The 22,760-nt window shown below is 42.1% G+C and overlaps 1 protein-coding gene across 5 annotated transcripts in view; it reads right to left on the bottom strand.

Moving 5' to 3' along the window:
* Positions 1–2,857: 2,857 nt before the first annotated feature.
* Positions 2,858–22,760, bottom strand: part of BNIP3L (BCL2 interacting protein 3 like) — a 31,999-nt gene continuing 12,096 nt past the window's right edge. Inside the window, exons 1-6 of one of the 5 annotated variants that reach the window (XM_036312274.1) lie at positions 22,591–22,731; positions 21,685–21,868; positions 16,540–16,612; positions 7,712–7,834; positions 7,443–7,592; positions 5,590–6,516 (exon numbers count right to left, since the gene is read on the bottom strand). In XM_036312274.1, the coding sequence (XP_036168167.1) occupies positions 6,306–6,516; positions 7,443–7,592; positions 7,712–7,834; positions 16,540–16,612; positions 21,685–21,835 (708 nt within the window). In that variant the 5' untranslated portion in view covers positions 21,836–21,868; positions 22,591–22,731 and the 3' untranslated portion in view covers positions 5,590–6,305. Of the gene's footprint in view, positions 5,567–5,589; positions 6,517–7,442; positions 7,593–7,711; positions 7,835–16,539; positions 16,613–21,684; positions 21,869–22,556; positions 22,732–22,760 lie in introns of those variants that run through there. The other 4 variants (XM_036312276.1, XM_036312275.1, XM_036312278.1 and 1 more) reach the window with 4 other exon arrangements.

Here is a 22,760-nt window from a genome sequence, read left to right as displayed (position 1 = left end):
CCCAATGGATAGCTTGAAGCTTAAATCTATCTTCACACAAGGGTTATCAGTGTTGCCAAATGTAACAGAACATGCACACTGACAACACTGCCTGTGTCTGATCTGATTCCATTATTTGCCAGATCTACCATGAGAATGTGACAAGTATTTTCAAGAATACTAATTATTGTAGAAGTTAGAAGCTGTGATTTTCAGGATATAAACTGACACTTCAGAATTATTTCAGAAAAACTTAGAAACCCTAGATGCTTCATTTCCTACCATAAATGTTTGGGTTTTAACTTTTAATGACTCCAAAAGTCCTTCTCCCCCTTTCCAAGATTAATGTCCCCCGAGTCCATAATACACCTTACTCCTGCCAGAATCTCATTCCATTATTTATCTGTTGGGCATACCTTTAACATTTCCTTTGCACTCTCTCCTTAGCCTACAAACTTCCTCCTTTCTCTTATCCCAGCATTAGAGGCCCGGTGCACAAAATTCGGGGGGGGGTGTCCCTCAGCCCAGCCTGCACCCTCTCCAATCTGGGACCCCTCAGATTACGGGGCAGCCTGGGCAAGTGGCCTGTGGTGGTTTGCAGGCTGGCCACACCCCCATTGGGGTGGAGGTCCCCACTGGGGATGGTGCCAGCCTGGGCGAGGGGTTGGGCCAGCCTGGGTAAGGGGCTGAGGACTGTTTTCAGGCTGGCCATGCTCCCCAGCAGGAACCTTCACCCCAATGGTGGCATGGCCAACCTGGGTGAAGGGCTGAGGGCCGTTTGCAGGCCCCTCCTTCAGCGGCCGGCCAGGGCGGGTGGGAAGCTTGGGTCGCCCCCAGTGACCCAAGCCTCCCACGCGCTTGGGCCGGCTCCGTAGCCACCACCCACAGGCCCCTCCTTCAGCAGCCCGCCAGGGCGGGCAGGAAGCTTGGCTTCCTCCATCGCCAAGGGCAAGCCAAGCCTCTCACCCACTCCATCTTTGTCCCACTAATTTGCATACTCACTCCTGATTGGCTGGTGGGTGTCGCAAAGTGATTCTTAATTTACATATTTCTCTTTGATTAGTGTAGATAAGCAAATGATCCTACCATCTCTCTTTAAAATCCTCTCCCTCACTTTCTTTGTCTCTATACTGAGAAAAGCCAACACTTGCTCACTTGCTACTCATTCATTAACCTAATTATAATCTTCTCCAGGTCCCCTCAGAAAATGCTCTTGTAAAGATGGGCAGTGATTCGACTGTCAAGTTAAAAAACTTCCCTTAACCTCTAACTTTGACAGGACTGATTGCCGCCTCCTCTTTGGGGGGTTCTCCTAAAATACTCACTTTTTTTTTTTGCTTCTCCTCTGCTCTATCTTCAAATGTTAAACTCTTCACTGCTATTTGAGCTTTCTTCTTTCCTCGTGTTTAAATCTTTAAATACTGTATAATATATACGCGTGTGTCTCAGTGTTTCACTTCCACTCCAGACCTTTCTCCCGAGTTCTGGTTCTATAGAAGAAGTGGTTCTGTTCAGACCAGCTCAATGCATTCAAAACAGAAACTCACTCTCTCTCCTCATCACTCTACTAGAGGCCGGTGCATGAAAATCCATGCACTGGAGGGGGTCCCTCAGCCCGGCCTGCCCCCCTCACAGTCCGGGAGCCCTCAGGGGCAGGAGGCGACCTGGCAATCAGGGGAAGGAGATGCCCCATCACACCTCTGCTGCTGCCACTGCCAGGAGCGCAAGCCTCAGCCGGGCCTGGACCTGAGCCTCAGGCGGCCCTGGGGAGCTGAGGGGACTGGGGGACTCCGGAGGCAGGCGCACTGGTGGGGCTGAGGGGACTGGGCGTCACCATCTTGTGACTGTGAGTGCCGCCATCTTTGAGGGTGTGGCAGTCAATTAGCATATTCCCTCCTTATTGGCTGTGGGTGCCTCCATCTTTGAGGGTGGGGCAGTCAATTAGCATATTCCCTCCTTATTGGCTGTGGGTGCCGCCATTTTTGAGGGCAGGGCAATTAGCATATTCCCTCCTTATTGGCTGTGGGCACCGCCATCTTTGAGGGCAGGGCAGTCAATTAGCATATCCCTCTTTATTAGATAGGATTCCTTCTCCGGTCCTTTCTCAGTTAATGGCATCGATAATGACTCAGGCTCTCCTCCAACCCCCACCACCATAAAAGAGCACACATGCCTTCTTCCTCTCTTAGTCATCTTCCCACCACTGCCCTTAGCTTCGTGCCTCATGCCTACATACCCGCGCTAGGGTCACAGCCCCTTCTTCGTTCCCTACAGAACGGAAGGCTCTTGCCTCTGCACTTTCCTTCGCGCTTTCATAACTGTCTAAAACTTAAGTCTTTAACCAATTCTCTGCTTTCAGTAAGCTCCTCGAAGGCATTCCACTGACTACACACAAGTAAGCTCAACTCTAGAGGCCACATACATTTCAATTTGGTTCAGCAGTAAATTACACTTTCAGTCTCCTCTCCACAGTGTTTCCAGCCACACTGAACTTTATGCTATTTCTGGGACGTATTTTCACATGCCAGTCCCTGCAGTTCCCTTCACAGGCATGCTATGCTCTCCATTCCCTTTTGCACCTGTTGGGCACTTATTTGTCTCTCAATATGTCACCTCCTGTACGAATAAGGTCCTGACACTCCCTGGCAGAATAAGAGCTCTGAATGCCGGTCACATCGCACTTCATGCCCTTCTCCAACCATCACACTGTGTGGTGCCCGCTCCGAAGCGCAGGCCTCTCCCGGGCAGGAGTGCCTTCCCTCCCGCAGTGCTTGCTCGGACAGTCAGGCTCCAGGACTTGAGGAACTCAATGGTATAACTGTTCCCATCTCCGCTAACTCCCAGGCAACACACATGACAGAAATGGTACACAAACAGAAACGGTTTTGTGAGAGCTTTAATGGCACAAATGATTATAGCTACAAGTTATACATGTATTGTAAACGGTATATAATGATACAAAGTGCTAACTAAATAGATGAAGAATGCAGAATCACTTTGGCTCAGTTAATTCCAATAATTTCAACAACTGGTTCACTTAAAAATTCATCTGCCTGGCTAAGTCTTCAATTTTTAGAACAGTAAATATTTGTACTGCAATCAAAGTAACTTGTTGCACTTTTCAATGTGCAAGTTTGTACAGTTTCACTCTTGACTCTATTTATAAATATTTTAAGCCAGTTTTTATCACACAGTAGAAAAACGAAGCCTGCCTTTTCATCTCCAAGTTGTAAACAGGTGTAAAGCTTTTTAAACATTACTCTTAAAATGTCAACTCTTAATTGTTGGATTCTCCTTTCCAATCACATAATCTGTTTCTGTTCAACACAAATCTGGGGAGGAGCATAAATATCTGTCCCGTAAGCTAGTGCTACCAATAAACACTGCATGATTCCACCTTATAGAAGTTCTACTGTGACCATGTAATAAACAGGACAAAATTTCACTGGTATTTTTAAGAAAAAGGGCAAAACTAAATTTATTTTCAATGTTGAAAAAATATCATTAATATACCAAGTTCAATCATACTGATAGAACTGTTACTGAATTTCAAAAGAGAGCGATGCAGTGCCTGTACAAAGTTGGTCTTATTTTAATAATAATTTTGCTTTTCCCTCCCATAATGCCAAATTGTATATTATAGCAGTTTAATTATTTAGTTCTCTTAATTTTACCAGCTTTTCCAATTTTATTCAGGCTTTCAAAATCAGTGGATCATCAAATTTTTGTTCTTCCCAAAGAAATTTAAATATGAACACTTGAAATAAATAGGTTACAGAAGGCAAATCAAGTGTTACCAGGTTTAAGAATAACATAGAAACAAGGTATAATAAAAAGATGTCCAAAATTATTTAGCATACATTGCTAGAAAGAAACATAAAGTAAAATAATTCAGAAAACTATTTTGTATATATCATCTCTTTCTTAAAGATAGCTAGCTATATTCCTGAAAAAAAAGATAGAAATTATTTTTTTTGTTACTCGGTACGTTATTTTCCACTACAACACAAATTTTTAAAAACTTGATGTGAGAGAGAAGAGTTAGTTTCTGCAAACTGGCAAACCTGGTTGTCAAAGTGTTTTTATTCAAGTCAACCTGATGTACTTTATTTAATGAGTATGTTGCTAGTTTTAAAATTAACAATGGTCTCTAAATATTCAATAGTAATGTCTATATCATAAACAGTAATTATTTATATATAAAACATATAATAGTATCCTTCAGAGTCATGCTATGTGTTTTGAAACCCAATAAATCTACTTGAAATAACTGGTAATCCTGATGCTTTCTAACAATTTGGTCCTAAAGCTTCACATTTTAGAAACAAACACACACAAAGTATGTCATTGAAGGAAGTTGTTGAGAGTTCTGGAACGTGAGGAGTTTAATGTATCTGAAAAGATGACTACAAGAGAGAATGACCAGTGCCTGCAGGATCACAGGAATCACCGTGGGAAGATTATACAGTAAACATTAAAAAGGAGAGGTCAGAAAAAAACAAATGGCATCTTTTCAGAACTGTGTCAAATGTTCCCACAAACCAAGTCTGTTTTCAAAGCTGCACAAGTGCTTGGAGTAACTCGGAAACAATTACCTGTGGAGTTTAAAGGCTTCCGAGTGTGCGTGATCTTCCTGAAACAATATGCCAATATTTATACCGCAAACTGGACCTCATTCCAAAGTCTCTTCTTAGAAAAAAAACTTTTTTTTTAAATTTAAAGAAAGTCATGAAAAATTCACATGCAGCTAATAAACACAAAAATACCCAAAACACACACAAATCCCAAAAGCAATTTCATATTTCTAGGCCTGAGACGTTCCTTATCAGAAATAAAGATTCTACACCATAGAAAAGACAGCATTACAACCTACTAGTATTAAAATCTGCTGATGTATTTTAGTTCTTATTCTATTTCATACCCATAGACCGTGTCCTACAAATTAAAAGGTGCCATTAGGAGGTTTAGACAAAGCTGGTTTAAAATAAATTTTTATTGCCCAAGGTATTTTTTTCTTGTGTCTTGCGTGTTTGTTTGTTTTTCTTGTTTCCTTTTTTAATAACTATAAATTCAAGCTTAAGGAAGCTTGCCTTTTTCTTGAAAAACAAAACAAAGCTTTTATGTCATTTGCTAGTCTTATCTTGTTTTATGAGCGAGATGGTAGTCATCTTGAGAGAGTAAAATTTATACCATGAGTGATTCTGGTCTAAGTCTGGTGGCACTAAAAGGAGATAATAGCATTATTGACAAAATTATTATCTGCTGGTGGCATTTGCGGAAAAGAAGCCCTTGCAAATTTCTAAACAACAGTAAACTCTGTTAGGAAATTCTAAAGTCTTACAGGCCCAAAGAGAATGAGGTTAGTAAAATGCCTCAACAGAGTTTGAATAAAATACTGAATTTGAGAGTTACTGGAGCTTGGATATGTAAAAATAGGACTGTAGGTTGGGTCATGCTTACAAGGGTCTCAAGTTCAAATAAACTACTGTGACAATACACCACTTCACAGGGCACACGCGTTCCCGGGGCTCCTGGCCTTCAGTAGGTGCTGGCAGAAGATGTGCTCAGTCGCTTTCCAATATAGATGCTGAAAGGAAACAAGCGCACATGTTCACGGGTTGCGGCAGCTCTGCACCAGCGCTTCCACAGGCTCAACTCTAGTAACCACCAACCTTTCAGTCCTTATAAACGGCTCAAAAAGTCTAAGTGCCCAGTTCCCTAGCGCCCTCCCTGAAATCCTCACTGACTTACTAAAACTAGTCTCCTGCCAGCCAAACTGGTTTAATACGATTACGTTTTAACCCATTAGGCAGGCCTGGTCAGCACAGGGGCAGTGACCAGACAAAGGAGAGCTGAGGGAACAGGCCATCTCAGAGCAAAGCAGAGCCAACCTCCTTTGGATTACTCCTTCGTGGAGACAAAAAAATTCCACTTTTTTTATAGATTGACCCTTCAGATACAAAATATAGTAATATATCAAATTATAAAGCTGCCAGTGCTTTACTTTAAGAGGGCTCTTACTAACAGTTTAAATCTTAAGGCTTAAGAGCCTAATATTACTTTTCTATGCAGAGCAAATATTTTGCCCTTAAATAACATAAGCAGAAGGGAAGTTAAAGAAAATATGGAATTAGTCCCCACCTCCCCCCGCCAGGCACTGCCAACTATTTAAAATTCTTTTTTCTACATTCACCTATAACAACAGTTACACTTAGGCCAGCAAGAGAAATAGTCTGGGTTCATGAAAGTAAGAGATACTACAGGGTACAAAAACCAACCCCTTGAAGGCAAATGAACTACTGCGCAGTCAATGCTGTGGGGGAATTTCAACTCATCAACCCCTGCCCCCACACCAATCCCATACAACATGCACACACTCCCTTCCTCCACAAACACCTTCCTGTGCTGATGTGATCACTGTCCTCAAAAGCAGACCATGCACTCAGAAAGACAAAAGGGTGTGTGGAAAAGCCATGCACGTTTCCATGGTCATGACTATGAACATCTCTCTGGTATGCTGAGCTCCTTAAAGGGGACCTAAGGGATGATGTGACTTTTGATTATTATAAAGAGAAAGTGACCCACTGGACATGCTTAAAGAGAATAAAAGTTATGTCTTGGAAAATAATTAACAGCTAGTGTTTAACTCCTAAAATCTTTCAAAATCTATTTCCTCAATTATTCAAATCAAGAAAAAAAAAGAATTTAAAAGACATGCCTGAAAAATTAATGAATTATAGGTAAATGTGGGATTAATTTTAGAATAATAAATAAAAATGCTACAAAAAGAAAAAACAACAACAATATCCTCAAACAACTTACCAGTTTTACTCAAGGACTATACAATAAAATGGTGTATTGTCCCAGCTGGGATGAAAAAAGTTCCCATCAGCCCCCAAATTTACACACTGAAGATTAAAGATTTAAATCATCTTGAGTAATTTATAAGCAACAACAAAACCCAAAAAAGAAAAAATCAGTCATAGATGAGAACACTTAAAATGATCACTTTGGCCTTAACCCGTTTGGCTCAGTGGATATAGCGTCAGCCCACAGACTGAAGGGCCCCAGGTTCGATTCCAGTCAAAGGCACATGCCCGGGTTGTGGGCTCGATCCCAGTGTGGGGCATGCAGGAGGCAGCTGATCAATGATTCACTCTCATCACTGATGTTTCTATCTCTCTTTCTCTCTCCCTTCCTCTCTGAAATCAATACAAATATATTTTTAAAAAATGATCACTTTGGAAATTAATATGAACCTATTTTTCAAATAAGAAAAAATGCTTATAAGTATACCAACCTTAGTAATTCTTTTAAACTCACACCCTATTTGCACTAAAACTTTAAAAGCAAAACAATACAAACAACTTTCACATGTATTTCTTTCATCTGGAAATAAAATATGAGGATAAAATGAGCAGGAAAAAAAAACTCCAAACTGTTATGAATTGACCAGTACTTACCCTAGCCCCAAAGCCAAAACATGAGAAAGGAAGAGAGATGGAATGAACACCTTAAGAAATTCCGCAGAGAAAATGCCCCCCTTCTTCATGGCTCCACTTTTCCTCATGCTTAAAGAAACAGAACGTTTAGGGTGCCTGAAGTGGAACTCCCTGGGGGAAGAAATGCAGAAGTAGGGATCAGAAATGCATTTGCTAAAAGTACCTTGGGAACTAGCAGGTCCACTGCATATACAGGCACTGTATCCACTGAAAAACATGTGAGAACTTACTTCGGGGGAATATTTTCAGGCCTACTGGACCAGTCGGACACCCAGTCTACACTTTTCTTCAAAGCATCAACTTCTCTCTCGCCTTCTACAACTTCTTCTTCTGACTGTAAAGGAGAATTCAAACTTTCAAAAAAGACAAAAAGAAAGACCGGTTCTTCCAACAAAAGACAAATCTAGACAGAAAATCATAAGACTATAAATCAGTCTTTTTATGTAAGAAACATGCCATTTTTCTAAAAAGGCTGACAAAATAATCGAAAATCAGAGTATTTAATGTCTTAAAAAGAACTTGAGTGAGTTTCACTGTTTTTTATATCTAAGCATAAAACATGAACCTGAAACATCAATGAAGCCTCAATAAAAAGTGAAACTGAAAAAAGCATATTTGAGGATATGCTATCTAAAGTGTGGAAAATGTTAATAATTATTGAAACTGGGTGATGCTTATATGAAGGTCCAATGTAATACCCACTTTACTTTTGTATGTGTTTAAAACTTTTCATAATTAAAAATAAAAGGGAACATATCAAAAAAGTACATGCTAACAAATATTAAATGATGAGAAAATAAATAACTTGGAGACTTGATGAGGAAACAAATAATCCTATCTAATAAATGAGAAACATGGTAATTAGCCATACCTCCGCTACCCTTCCCATTGGCTAATCAGGGCGATATGCAAATTAACTGCCAGCCAAGACGGCGGCCGGCAGCCAGGCAGATTGAAGCGAACATGAGGCTTGCTTGCTTCAGTGACAGAGGAAGCCAACGTTCCCCGCCTGCCGCTGCCGACCTCTGAGCTTACAGTTTGAAACATTGTTACAAATATAGGATCTAAACAAACTCCAGAAACCTGCTTTCAGCCAGCTGGGATCTCAGAGCTGGAGTTGAAACAGTGTTTCGATTACAGAACCCAAACAAACCAGATACCTGCTTTCAGCAGTGGAGGCCTAAGAGCTGGAGCCAAGCCTCAAAGCTAAAGCTGGCCCAGAATAAAAAAAAAAAAAAGAAAAAAAGGAGCGGTTGGGAGCTTCAGTCACCCGCCAGCCTAAAAACAGCCCTCAGCCCCTCACCCAGACTGGCCAGGCACCCCAGTGGGGACCCTCACACTGAAGGGGGTGTGACCAGCTGCAAACAGCCATCAGCCCCTCATCCAGGCTGGCCAGGCACCCAAGCGGGACCCCCACCCTGATCCAGGACACCCTTCAGGGCAAACCAGCCGGCCCCCACCCGTGCACCAGGCCTCTATCCTATATAGTAAAAGGGTAATATGCCTCCCAGCACCGGGATCAGCGAAGCCGCGAGGCCTCCCGGCACCGGGATCAGAGTGACAGGGGGCAGCGCCCAAACCCCCTGATCGCCCTGCAGCTCTGTGTGTGACAGGGGGCAGGGCCACAACCTCCCTATCTGCCCTGCTCTGTTCGTGACAGGGGAAGGCGCCCCAACCCCCTGATCAGCCCTGCTCTGTGCCTGATAGGGGGGAGCTCCCCAGCCCCCTGATCGCCCTGTGGCTCTGTGTGTGACAGGGTGCGGCGCCCCAACCCCCTGATCAGCCCCTCTCTGTGTGTGACAGGGTGCGGCGCCCCAACCCCATCCCACGGGCCCTGCTCTGTGTGTGACGGGGTAGAGCCATAACCTCCCCATCGGCCCTGCCCTGTGTGTGACAATGGCAGCGCCCCAACCCCCTGATCGGCCCTGCTCTGTGGGTGATAGAGGTCGGCGCCCCAACCGCCCCCCACGGGCCCTGCTCTGTGTGTGATGGGGTAGAGCCATAACCTCCCCATCGGCCCTGCCCTGAGTGTGACAGGGTGCAGCGCCCCAACTCCTTGATCCGCCCTGCTCTGTGTGTGACAGGGGGCGGTGCCCCAACTCCCCTATCAGCCCTACTCTGTGAGTGACAGGGGGGAGCTCCTCAACCCCCTGATCGGCCCTGCTCTGTGCGTGACAGGGGGGAGCTCCCCAACCCCCTGATGGGCCCTGCTCTGTTCATGACAGGGGGGAGCTCCCCAACCCGATTGGCCCTGCTCTGTGCGTGACAGGGTACGGAGCCCCAACCCCCCTGATCGGCCCTGCTCTGTGCGTGACAGGGGGTGGTGCTGCAACCTCCCCATCGACCCTGCCTTGAGTGTGACAGAGGGCAGTGCCCCAACCCCCCAATCAGCCCTACCCTGAGCGTGACTGAGGGTGGCATCGCAACCTCCCAATCCGCCCTGCTCTGTGCATGACAGGGGGTGGCGCCCCAACTCCCCAATCGGCCCTGCTCTGAGCCCGACCAGGGGCTGCACCTAGGGATTGGGCCTGCCCTCTGCCACCCGGGAGCAGGCCTAAGCCAGCAGGTTGTTATCTCCCGAGGGGTCCCAGACTGCGAGAGGGCACAGGCCGGGCTGAGGCACCCCCCTCCCCCCAAGTGCACAAATTTTTGTGCACCGGGCCTCTAGTCCTATATAATAAAGAGCTAATATGCAAATGGTCATCACACCCTCACACCCTCACGCCGTAACAGCTCAGACACTAAACACTGGGGAGAGAGGAATGGGACCAGCCAGGCTGCGGCCTGGCAGAGGGACAAGCCGCCCACCCCACGGTCCTGGGTGCCAGTGCCTGCGTCTGCAGCCAGCCCAGGCGAAGCCGTCCTGGATGCCTGTGGCCGGCCTGAGGGAGGGAAGCCTGGGTCCCGGGTGCAGGGTGAGGCAGAGGCAGTTAGGGGCGATCAGGCCAGCAGGGAAGCAGTTAGGGGTGATCAGGCCGGTAGGGGAGCAGTTAGGGGAGATCAGGCAGGCAGGCAGAGGTGTTAGGGACGATCAGGAAGGCAGGCAGAGAGGTTAGAAGTGATCAGGCAGGCAGGTGAGAGGTTAGGAACCAGTGGTCCCGGATTGTGAGAGGCAGTTGATCATCCCCCAAAGGGTCCTGGATTGGAGAGGGTGCAGGCCGGGCTGAGGGACCTCCCCACACTCCGTGCACAAATTTTGTGCACTGGGCCTCTAGTAGTAGTATATATTAAGCATATATTGAGAGACAAGTGATTCTAAGCACTTTCCATGTATTAACTTTTACCTTGCAACAACCTATAAAAATAGGAACTATTAATATTCCATTTTTATACATGAGGAAACTGAGATATAAGTTCAGTAACTGCCTAAGGTTCCTAAGCAGTAAGCAGCAGGTCCAGAATCCAGACCCAGGCAAAATGTCTCTAGAGCCTCCACTCCTCAGCATTAGATTTCACTCCCTGAAGATTATACTTTTCTAGACAAGTCACGATCCAAACACTTCCCCAGGTTTATTCAACTACTTAAGCTAGAAGTTTTTTTGGAATACGTTATTTTATACTGAGTCAGAATTTGCCATCTTTCATATAAAAAAATGAAAAAGAAAACTCTTTTCTCTTTAATAATAATCTAAATTTTTCTGGCCAAGAGCAATCAAATTTTCCAAAAGCTTCTTTCATCAGAACCCACAGGAATGAGACATTTCTAAAAATGACACAGCACTATTTGGTCACTTTTAGGGAATGTGATGCTATGACCTCAAACCAAAGGATCTCAAAGCTAAGGATTGTTTTTGATTTGCTATTTTGTTTAAACGGGGTTGTCTTTGACCAAAGCTTTCATTCTTATCCATCAGCAGTTATGCAATGCAGAACATGACATATCCCTGTGATTCTTTTTTTTTTTAATATATTTTATTGATTTTTTACAGAGAGGAGGGAAGAGGGATAGAGAATTAGAAACATCGATGAGAGAGAAACATCGACCAGCTGCCTCCTGCACACTCCCCACTGGGGATGTGTCCACAACCAAGGTACATGCCCTTGACCAGAATCGAACCTGGGACCCTTCAGTCCGCAGGCCGACGCTCTATCTGCTGAGGCAAACCAATTAGGGCGCTGTGATTCTTTTTGACAGGTGTAGTTCTCTGTGGAATAGCTGCCTGGGGAAGGTAGCTTCAGATACTCTCTAGACACAGATAGTCCCTTTCATTATCAAGCCAAAAATCCCTGTGGAGCTTTGCTACTCTGTAGTATCATTCTTATTTTGTTCAGCCAGATAGCAAATTCCACTGGATAACACAATGTAGCCTTTAGGACTAAGCTTTTCCACTGGGTACTGAGATTACTCAGAATCATGAGTTGGCTCTTTAGAGTAAATCTAAAAAATTACAAATAAAAAAACATAAATTATTACAATTTATTTATAGATCAGTTCATGTACACACAATGTCTGACTATATTCAACACCCTGCAGGTCTTTCCTGTTACCTTTCCAACTTTGATCTCACATGTCTCTCTAAAACTGCTCAAAGGTTTTAGGCTTAGCCCTAACTGGTTTGGCTCAGTGGATAGAGCGTCAGCCTGCAGACTGAAAGGTCCCAGGTTCGATTTTGGTCAAGGGCATGTACCTTGGTTGCAGGCACATCCCCAGTAGGAGGTGTGCAGGAGGCAGCTGATCAGTGTTTCTCTCTCATCAATGTTTCTAATTCTCTATCCCTCTCCGTAAAAATCAATAAAATATATTTTTAAAGGTTTTAGGCTTAAATTTGTAAACAAAGTAGTATTTCATCCTTTCTGGGACAATGAAAATGTAATAAAGTGTTTTGTTCTACTTTTTAAAAAGAAGATGTACTTTTCTCTCAGATGAGTTTAAAATCGGGATCCTAAGCTCTCCATCCAGCTCTCCTCACTTAGTACCAGACCTCTGCTTCCTTCCAGTCATCTTAAATTTTCCAGTTTTAGATTTTAATTGTCTTCCAACTCTGAGAATTCCAGAATATGGTAAAAATGCACTTATTCTAATTAAATAAAAGTCATGCTTTCAACCGAATCAATAACCCTCTCTCTACACCTATTCAAGTAGCAGATTATGATCATGTTGGCCTGTCCTCAGGTGGAAGGCCCTTCCCTTCTATTCACTTACACTGTCCTTCTCTGGCTCACCTCAAGTTTTTAGGTCTCTAAGCATGGATAGTAAACTGCATACTGTGGGGTCCATGTTCAAGTAAATCAGTTTACAAAAGGGAAAAGGGAAGACAATTTCAGTTTCTATCATATTCCAAAGATACCCAACACTGGGTAGGCCTCTTTGGTCCCAGAAACACACTCCAAAAATGCCTTCAAGAGATAATCTATGGCCCTAACTGGTTTGGCTCAGTGGATAGAGCGTCAGCCTGCGGACTGGAAGGTCCCAGGTTCGATTCCGGCCAAGGGCATGTACCATGGTTGCGGGCACATCCCCAGTAGGAGGTGTGCAGGAGGCAGCTGATCAATGTTCCTTTCTCATCGATGTTAATAACTCTCTATCTCTCTCCCTTCCTCTCTGTGAAAAATCAATAAAATGTTTTTAAAAAAAAAAAAAAAAAGAGAGATAATCTATGGTCCATTTTCTGCTACAAAAGTGAGACTCTTAAGGATTATCATCCTAGAAGTATAGTTTGAATGACCTTTTGCCTAAAAGCATTACACCTTGGGCTTCCTCATACTGTAAGTCACCAGACATGTTTTAGCTCATTCTCAAGACCTTGTGCGCTCTCCTGAAATCAATCCCATTCATTGACTTATTGTAGTAGAAGAAACAGGGGTCAGAGGCTCAGGCAGCCCTGGTTTCAATCTGGCTCTATCACTTACTTGCTTTATAATCTTAGATAAGTAGCTTAATTAAGACAAAGCCTCACCTTTCCCATTTGTTCATGGATACAATAGCACCTCTTTCACTGCACTGAGAACATTAAATGTGGGAAAAATTTAAAAAAATAAATTTAGCACCAATAATATATCTAATATACCTTTCCTTTCTCCTGAGAAAGGGCTAAAAATGTCATATTCCTCATATAGACATATAAAAATATTTAGTAAGAGCAAGTACCATAATAGTCTTCTGTTAACTGTTTTTAACTGTTTCCTAACCCTAAACTTGCTTCTCATTCATGAAAAAAAAAAAAAAAAATCCGCCCTCCCAAGCCCTAAAGTGATTAATTTTAAATTATCACTTCTGCAATTCAAGAAAAAAACTTAGCTCGGCCAGAGTGACTCAGTGGTTGAGCATCGACCTATGAACCAGGAGGTCACTGTTCAATTCCCAGTCAGGGCACATGCCCCTGTTGACCCCCAATGAGTGGCACGCAAGAGACAGTCAATCAATGATTCTCTCTCATTACTGATGCTTCTATCTCTCTCTCCCTCTCCCTTCTTCTCTGAAATTAATAAAAATATATTTTTTTAAAAAGTTTAAATGGCCTTTTGAAAGTTTAAATAAATAGTACCATTGATATTTCCCTCACTAAAAGTCTTACTCTAAAAGATACTCTGTTTAAACTGACTGATCTGATTAGTAATATTGCTTACCCAGGGCTTGATGAGAACCAAAGTTCTTTTAGGTCCTTGTTTCTGAACAGGGATCACACTAGCAATGCTATGATAACCTGACACAGAGGCCAAAAGTCTTACATTTTCAACTCTAGAGTCCACTTAAATTCAATTGTTAGTTAAGCCTAACTGTACACCAGCTACTCCATGAGCCAAGCAAGAGAGCACTTATCACAGCGTTCCATTAGGTTGTCAGGTAGATTATTAGAGGGAAAAAGTGTATGTGGAGGGTAAGGGAGATCTAAGGGCAACTAAATAATTGGGAAATACAGATTTCTTTACTGCAGGAACTGTCAGAGCCTTTTATATGCTACCACCTGCTGTGACTAATGGTGTGTGAGGGTGAGGAAGCCCAGGTCTGCATTATTTTCCACTTACTTGACTTCAGAACTACCTTATGGAGCTTTCCATTGAGCAAATGTTCCGCAAAACACATTTGGAAAATGCTAATCTAGTTTTCAACATATCTGTACAAAAGACATTATGGATGGAAAACATTTCCTAGCAACAGACTACAGCAAAGAATTAACTTCATTTCTCTATCTTGGGATTTCTTAGCACATGTCTGCCGTGGAAACTTCACAGACTTTCCTCTTCATTGTTATAGTTTACTGCATATGGCCAAGAGACATACAAAAGCCAGCAATTCAACAAATCCAATCAGACATCTTCCTATATGAAAGCCTTGCTTCTACATAAGCTTTTCTGCAGAATAGAGTTCATCATAAATTTGTATCCAATTCCAGAGGTTTCCTAAGTTTCAGAGAACAGCACAAATACAGCATAGTCAAGGAAGGAAGAAACCGTGCAGTCTTCTTTCACAAAGAATGCTAGGTGGATCCCAGACAACATGCAAACATTTCTAGTGCAAAGGTTTAAGACATTGTACAGTGAGAACCCCACAAAGTTCTTATTAGACTTTATTTAAACATTCATTTAACATATATTCTTCAGACACCTTAACACAAGAGAAAAGGACAATGATTCCTTCCTCAAAAATTTAAACAACGACACTTTTAGGTGACTTGACGTATCAATTAAGTTAGGGTTGGCTATGAACATTCTAAATTGCTAACAATTATTTACTTACTAGAGGCCCAATGCATGAAATTCGTGCAAGAGTAGGCCTCCCTTCCCCCGGCTGCCAGCACCGGCTTCCCTCCGGCACCCGGAACCCAGCCTTCCTTCCGGCCACCAGCAGACACCCAGGAGCCGGGCTTCCCTCACAGCCCCAGCTTTGTCCAGAAGGTCGTCCGGAAGGGACGTCTGGTCTAATTAGCATATACTTTTACTAGAGGCCCGATGCATGAATTTGTGCACAGGTGAGGTCCGGTTGGCTCACCCCGATGAGGGTCCATCAGGGGTGGGGCCAGCCGGAGAAAGGGGCCACAGGCAGTTGGCTGGCTGGCTCCGCCCCCAATCAGGGTGTTGGGGCCAGCCAGGGGGAGGGGCCGAGAGAGGGCTCCAGGGCGTGTCCGTCCTGTCTTGCTCAGTCCCAATCGGCCGAACCCCAGCAGCAAGCTAACCTACTGGTCGGAACATCTGCCCCCTGGTGGTCAGTGCACGTCATAGCGAACAGCTGAGTGGTTTTAGCATATCATTAGCATATTACGCTTTGATTGGTTGAATGGACGATCAGACACTTAGCATATTAGGCTTTCATTATATAGGATTATTATAGATCATAAATTTTATAATGTAAACCTTTATAAGCTTCCAATACTATATCCATCTATATTTCCAACAATGTCAACTCCTACTGAACTGCATTTATCTTCTTTAACTTAAGGAACCTATGTAATTTAGATCAATTTTTCCCTAGCTGTTGAAATTCACCTTAAAAGTCATTGCTTTCATTTTGGACACAGAATACCTGGTTCTACAATAACCTTTCTTTTTATTTATTTTGTGACCTTAAATAAGATATAGCTTGGTTTTCTATTTATAAATTCCAGAAACTAGCCTGGAATACTGAAATGATACATCATAGACAAGAATTTTCCAAGTCTTTTAGGGTGTTGTCCCCAGAGTTTCAGTTGTAAAGGAGCACAACAAGGACTTTATCATCTTCAGTGAATTCTAAAATCAGAAAACTGAGTAACTTAAAACAGCTTCAAACTATTTTTTTAAAGTCTTATTTTTTTTAAATATATTTTTATTGATTTCAGAGAAGAAGGGAGAGAGGGGAGAGATAGAAACATCAATGATGAGACAGAATTATTGATTGGCTGCCTCCTGCCTACTGGGAATCGAGCCCGCAACTCGGGCATGTGCCCTTGACTGGAATTGAACCCGGGACCCTTCAGACCGCAGGCCAATGCTCTATCCACTGAGCCAAACCAGCTAGGGCAAGTCTGCTTATTCTTTAAAATATTTTAGCTCAACATATTTGGAGGCTTGTATTTTCCCTAGTTATTTCTTGTAAATCATAAAAATAAATTATCACACCCACACAAACACACATACACACCTGAGAGCTATGGTCCCTGCTGGTGTGCATTTCCACATCAAACATAATTTGCCCATCTTCTTGTGGGGAAGGGCTAGAAGAAAAAGAATTGAGCCATTAGTTTTCATTCCATTTTGTCAAATAAATTAGCCTCTACTGGAAATTAGAAAATTGAAAGTTACAGTAGTATGGCTTTGAAAAGCAGCAAATCAGAAGTATACAATCCTATCTAATAAAAGGGTAATATGCAAATTAAGTCACTCTGTCACAAAGATGGTCATGCCCATAGCCACATGATGGCAGCGCCCAGTCATCTCAGCCCCACCGGAGTCCCCGGGGGGGGGGGGGGGCAGAGGGTGGAGGAACGCTTGCGTCGTCACTCCCAGAACAAGGCAAGCATTCCGCTGGCGCATGGATTCGTGCGCAGGACTACTAGTAACCCCATAAAAGAAAACATGAAATTGAGCACTTTTACTTCCAAAATGTTCTGGAATTTTTCAGTGGTGATACATTTCTTTACAATGAAAACTTTGCAAAGGAAATTACATACAGACACAAGACTGTCACATTTTATTTTTACTTTTTTCCCAATAAAGGTAAAATGATCTTTAAATTCAGAGACCTCATTTGAATTCTTTTTCTCAACGTTCCTTCATCATTAAATATTTCATAAGCAGCAGTTCTCAAAGTGTGAAAACAGTTTTCAAAGACTTATTCAAAGGGTATTTGAGGTTAAAACTGCTTTCATAATACTATTAGATTAATTTGCCATTTTCATTCTCACTCTCTCATGAATGTATAGTGAAATTTTCCAAAGACCTCATGTGTGATATTATAACAGATAGAATGCAAAAGCAGATGAGAATCCAATTGCTTTCTATTAAGTCATGTATTAGAGAGATTTGCAAAAATGTAAAACAGTGCCACTAGTCCTAATTTTTTTGCTTATGGAAAATAGTTACTTTCCATTTTAAAAAGTTAATTATGTTAAAATATAATGGTTTATTATTATTGAATGAATACATTTTTTTCTCAGTTTTAATTTCTAATATAGTAAATACCAAAATATAATGCCCACATAAACAAAAGCTTTGAGGTCCCTAATAATATTTATGAATGTAAAGAAGCACAGAGATGAATGATGTGACTCAGTGGTTGAGTGTCCGACCTATGAACCTGGAGGTCATGGTTCAATTCCCAGTCAGGCACATGTCCAGGCTGCTGGCTTGATCCCCAGGAGGGGGCATGCAGGAGGCAGCTGATCAACAATTCCCTCTCATCATTTCTCTTTCTATCTGCCCCCATCTCTCTTCCTCTCTGAAATCAATAAAAATATATTTTTAAAAAGGAGAATTACTATTCTACTTATTTCAGAAATATTTGCTTTGAGATAGTTCAGTGAATTAGGTAAGCATATTCATTAGATAAGCATATATATAGTCATATATATGTATACATATGAATATATAACCTTTAATGAAAAATACAAAATTTAGTCCCAGAACTACAAAAATTTACAGATGAATTTTTAGACAAAAACACGTGATCATGAATTATACCTCGTACAATGGATGAATATAAGGTACTAAGTTCTATTCTTAGCTTTATCCACGATCCCTTGTGCAATTACACAGCAAGTCTCTAGGTCTTTCACTACAATACCTCGTCCCCAAATCTAAATTCACACAGGGATGAAAAATGCTCTGGGCTTAACTTGCACAAAGGAATAAATATTAACTATTAAAGTTGTCATGAGCATGTGTACAATGTTAATATATAGAGTTGTTGGTTAGACTGACTCAAAAATAAGTAAGATCACCAGAAATATACCAGACTGATTAAGCCTAGACACAGGAGATTCTTAAATGAAAATAAGAAAAAAGCTGCATCTGTATCAAACAAACGTATTAATGTATTTAGAAATGTTTGCCTTGAAGTAGAAATCTCAAGCTACGGCACAGGAATTGAGGAGAGCAAGGTGCTCTTGTTGTCTCCCGTTATTGTCATAATGCTCATAACTCTGCTGGGTTCACAGCCAAAGGCCAAGGTAAGGGCCAGCTTTACACAGCCATCACTAGGTCGAGGCTGCGCATGACAGTCGAGAATTCGACAGAAGCCCTGCTCTGCTTCCATGCTCTTCTTTACCGTTGGCCCCATCTCACTCAAAAAATACTAAACATTTCACTGATGAACTGCTTACCACTCCTAACAATTTGGAATGCATTAGAGCCTCAATCCTGTCCTGTTAAGATTAGCTGGAGAGACTTTAAAATGTTCTCATGTTTCTATCCCTCCCCTGGCAACAGGATGAGAACCTCCAGGTCTGTGCACTGGTATTTTTAAAAGCTCCCTGGGTGAATCTAGCATGTAGGTTGAAAACTCCTACAACAGGGTGGAACACAAAGCAAAACACATAGGGGTTATCTTCTAACAACCACCACAGTGACAAAACATATCTATGGAATCATTTTAAAACTCAAAGTATATATAAATTAGCTTTGGTACCAATACCCAAAAATCCTAAAACTTTCCCACCTATAAGAAATATTCCTTAACAACTTCAAATGGAGAGATGCATGACAATTCAAATGACATGAATTATGAAGACTCTTTTAAATGTTAAAGGGTGTTAGTCAGATATCCCAAAAGTATTACTGAGCTAGAGTTCCAGGCCTCCTCGGAAAGATGGCCAGTAACCCAGAGCCTGTAGATACATAAGCTGAGGGACAGAAAAGTGTTAAAAAGCATTTGCCACCCCTCACTTCACATGTTTAGAAACCCAAGTGAAACACAATCATGCAAAGGTGACTTCATATTTAATCACAAGTATAACTGCAATCATCCTATATAATAAAAGCCTAATGTGCAAATCGACTGATCAGCAGAATGATGGGCAGAATGACCGGTCGCTATGATGCGTACTGACCACCAGGGGGCAGATGCTCAACGCAGGAGCTGCCCCCAGCGTCGGTGGCAGGGAGCAGGGCTGGTAAATGGGGGGCGCCAGGCCAGCCAAGGTGGGTGCCAGCAGAGGCCTTCCAATCGCCCCACCAGTCGCCCTGCAGATCAGCCCTGATCACTGGCCAGTCCGAGGGACCCTACTCATGCATGAATTTCATGCACCGGGCCTCTAGTAAATGAAATAAGATGACCAGAGAGGCAAGCAGGTGACCTGTTTCCTGCTCAATGACAGCACAGTGAACAACAGATGAAGGAACACACTGGTGCCAATGACCAAGGGTCACCCCCTTGATGGATACTAAAGCCTATCGACAGGGCCACAATAAGCAAGAACTACAGAAACTATCAGGGAGTTCCATGAGATGCATGTAATACATTTATATTTTATTTTTTGTGCTAGACCCTCCACCAGCAAAAGAATTACTAGTACGACTGGCTTTATTGAGATACTAGCTTTATTGCGATGATCTGGAACCAAACCTGCAATATCTCTAAGGTATGCCTGTACAATATAAACTTCATTCTGAAAGACACACTAATGCTGTCGCGACTGGAATCAAAGGCAAGCTGCTCAGAAAAGAGCTCTCTGCTCTCCTGTTGCTTCCTGACTAGAGCCATCCCAGGCTCTTTAAAAGCACAGGGGCAAGTCAGAGATGAGACAGGGTGGTGGGGGTGCACACTGTGCCACAGAGACAGCAAACCAATCCTCTGCTGCCTTGGTAACATCAGTGGGTCATAAGACACACAGGAACTTCAAAACATGATTTACCTCAATTAATCCTTTTATACTTTTTTTTTTATAAGTAATAATACCTGTTACACACACAATTTTTACAAAGTACAAATATATTCAGAAGAAGAAAAATCTGTAATTCCATCCCCTAAAGATAATCATTGTTTATATATTTTTTAAATTTTTTATTTCTTTCTTTTTGGAGAGAGACCGGGAGAGAGAGAGAGAGAGAAACATCGACTTGTTCTATTTATGCATTCATTGGTGATTCCTGTATGTGCCCTGACTAGGGATTGACCCTGCAACCTGAGCGTATAAGGACAATGTTCTAACCAACTGAACTACCTACCTAGGGCCCACTGTTTACATTTTTAAATGTTCTTTAATCTTTTGCTGGGCATTTGCATTTTCTACATTGCTGATACCAGTTCATTAACCAGAAGATCATCCAGTGCCCCACAGTGCTATAAGTATGGCTGTCACTGATCTAAGAATTGTTACATGATACCAGTGTGTCACTGAATTATCTAGTTCCTCTGAAAAACAGAGATGCTTATACTGAAAATAAACTAACAGCTCAGTTTCATTCTACATATACCTTCCTCTATATTCTTGTTTCACCATAAAAAGTCCTTAATCCGTGGAATTAATTTCTCTAACTTAGAGAAAAATGAGGTCTAAAATAAAATTTCCTCAGATAAACAGAATGGCCTTCAAAATTAACTGTCTTTACAGACTTGGCTGGTGCTCCCACCGTGCAAATACTGTTCTAACTTGAACCACCTTGCAGTTCCTGTGACGCAAACATTTACTAAGTGTCTGCTACACGCCAGCACCATCACTGTGAAAGAACAAAGGAGATGGAACACGACCCCAGCCTTCTGGAGCCTCCCATCTAGAAGGGAGGACAGATATACACAGAGATAACTATAGTCAAGGCAGAATGTGATCTGTGAAACAGGGACACAAAAGATAAAAGAAAATGGGAGAAAGTTAGATTAATTTTATAAGTAAACATTTATGCCATTGACTTTTTAAAAAGACTTTTTAAACTAATTTCCAGAGAGAGAAGAAAGGGGGAGAGAGAGAGAGAAACATCAATCAGCCACCTCCTGCATCACCCCCCCCCCCCACCCCCACGGATCAAGCCCACAACCCAGGCATGTGTCCTGACCGGGAATCGAACCGGCAACCTCTCAGTACATGGGATGATGCCCAACCAATTAAGCCACACCGGCCAGGGTATGCCACTGACTTTTAAAATGATAACCATCTAAATATGATACAGTCTGATAAGGAACTGCCTTAATATAGGGAAAAACAGTGGGCACCTGTCAATTAGCTGTCTGATTTCAAATACACATGCTGTAATAAATCGGCTGTCATATTTTCCCATTTATTTTTTCCTAATGGGAATTAACTTTGTAACCCATCTGTTTTCTGAATTCTACCAAAACAAGGATCTCACTTACCTGTCACAGTGAGAACTGCCTCTTGAACTACTCTGTCCTGATTCATGTTGTGCATCCAAAAGAATCTTCTCCATGTCTCCATTGTGGATAGAGGATGAGGAAGGGACGTGCTCCAGTCCCCCATTTTTCCCATTGCCATTATCATTACCATTGCTGCTGTTCATGGGTAACTCCACCCAAGAACCTGTTGGACAAGTCAGATAACTTAAATTAAGCAAAGCAGAACTGAAATCTGTCATGTGCACACAGATGTGAATATGCTGAATTCAGATAAGAAGTCTTATTTGCCTCAAACCAAACGCAAAACATATTCTGAGACAGCTAAACAAGGAGCAATAAAAGTTTAGAAATCTATATAGTTTTGTTCTTGAAGCAGCTCATGCAATCAACCAAATTAGAAAAGTTGACCTCTAAAACTAGTAAATGTGTCCTTCAGCCAATTTTCTTTCTGGTGAAAGCTGTTTATATACAATAAACACTACTGGAAATTTTTAGGTTGCTTTTTAAAAAAATAGCTACTTTATATCTAGACAGGCTATTTACCTTTAATATTTTAGTTTACATCTTTTCCATAGTCTACCTCAGCTATTTAGTTGTATCCTCTCCACAAATAACATCAATATATGACAGTTTCATAAAGATCATCTAGTAAATAAGTTAACAACTATGTCCTAATTAGCACAAACAATTGAGAAGCTCCTAGAGAAGCAACTTAAATGCAATCATAAAAGTCTCAACTTGTGTACAGATCGGGAGCACAAAATTAATGCAGCTAGCTCTAACTAAATCAGGCGATAGTGCTAACAAAATGTGAAAAAAAGCTGCCCCTCTATCCCACAAATTAGTTTCTTTTTTTCCTTTGTATCTCATACCTTCTATACTTTCTCCTTTATGCACTAAACATACCTTGTAAGAACTTGTCTCTTCTCTCTTCTCTTGCACGAGTTACTACCTTCTAGATTTTTCACTAAGCCTCACTGGTTAGGGGGGAGAAATAACTGTTCGTCTGCTACAGGCAACACTGAAAAGTTTTCTCAGGGGAACAGTCGAAGGGGGCGGAGCCACAGAAAAGGGGA

Source organism: Myotis myotis, unplaced genomic scaffold, assembly GCF_014108235.1.
Source record: "Myotis myotis isolate mMyoMyo1 unplaced genomic scaffold, mMyoMyo1.p scaffold_m19_p_6, whole genome shotgun sequence".
NCBI classification, from domain to species: domain Eukaryota; kingdom Metazoa; phylum Chordata; class Mammalia; order Chiroptera; family Vespertilionidae; genus Myotis; species Myotis myotis.
This window is presented reverse-complemented; position numbering and strand designations above follow the sequence as displayed.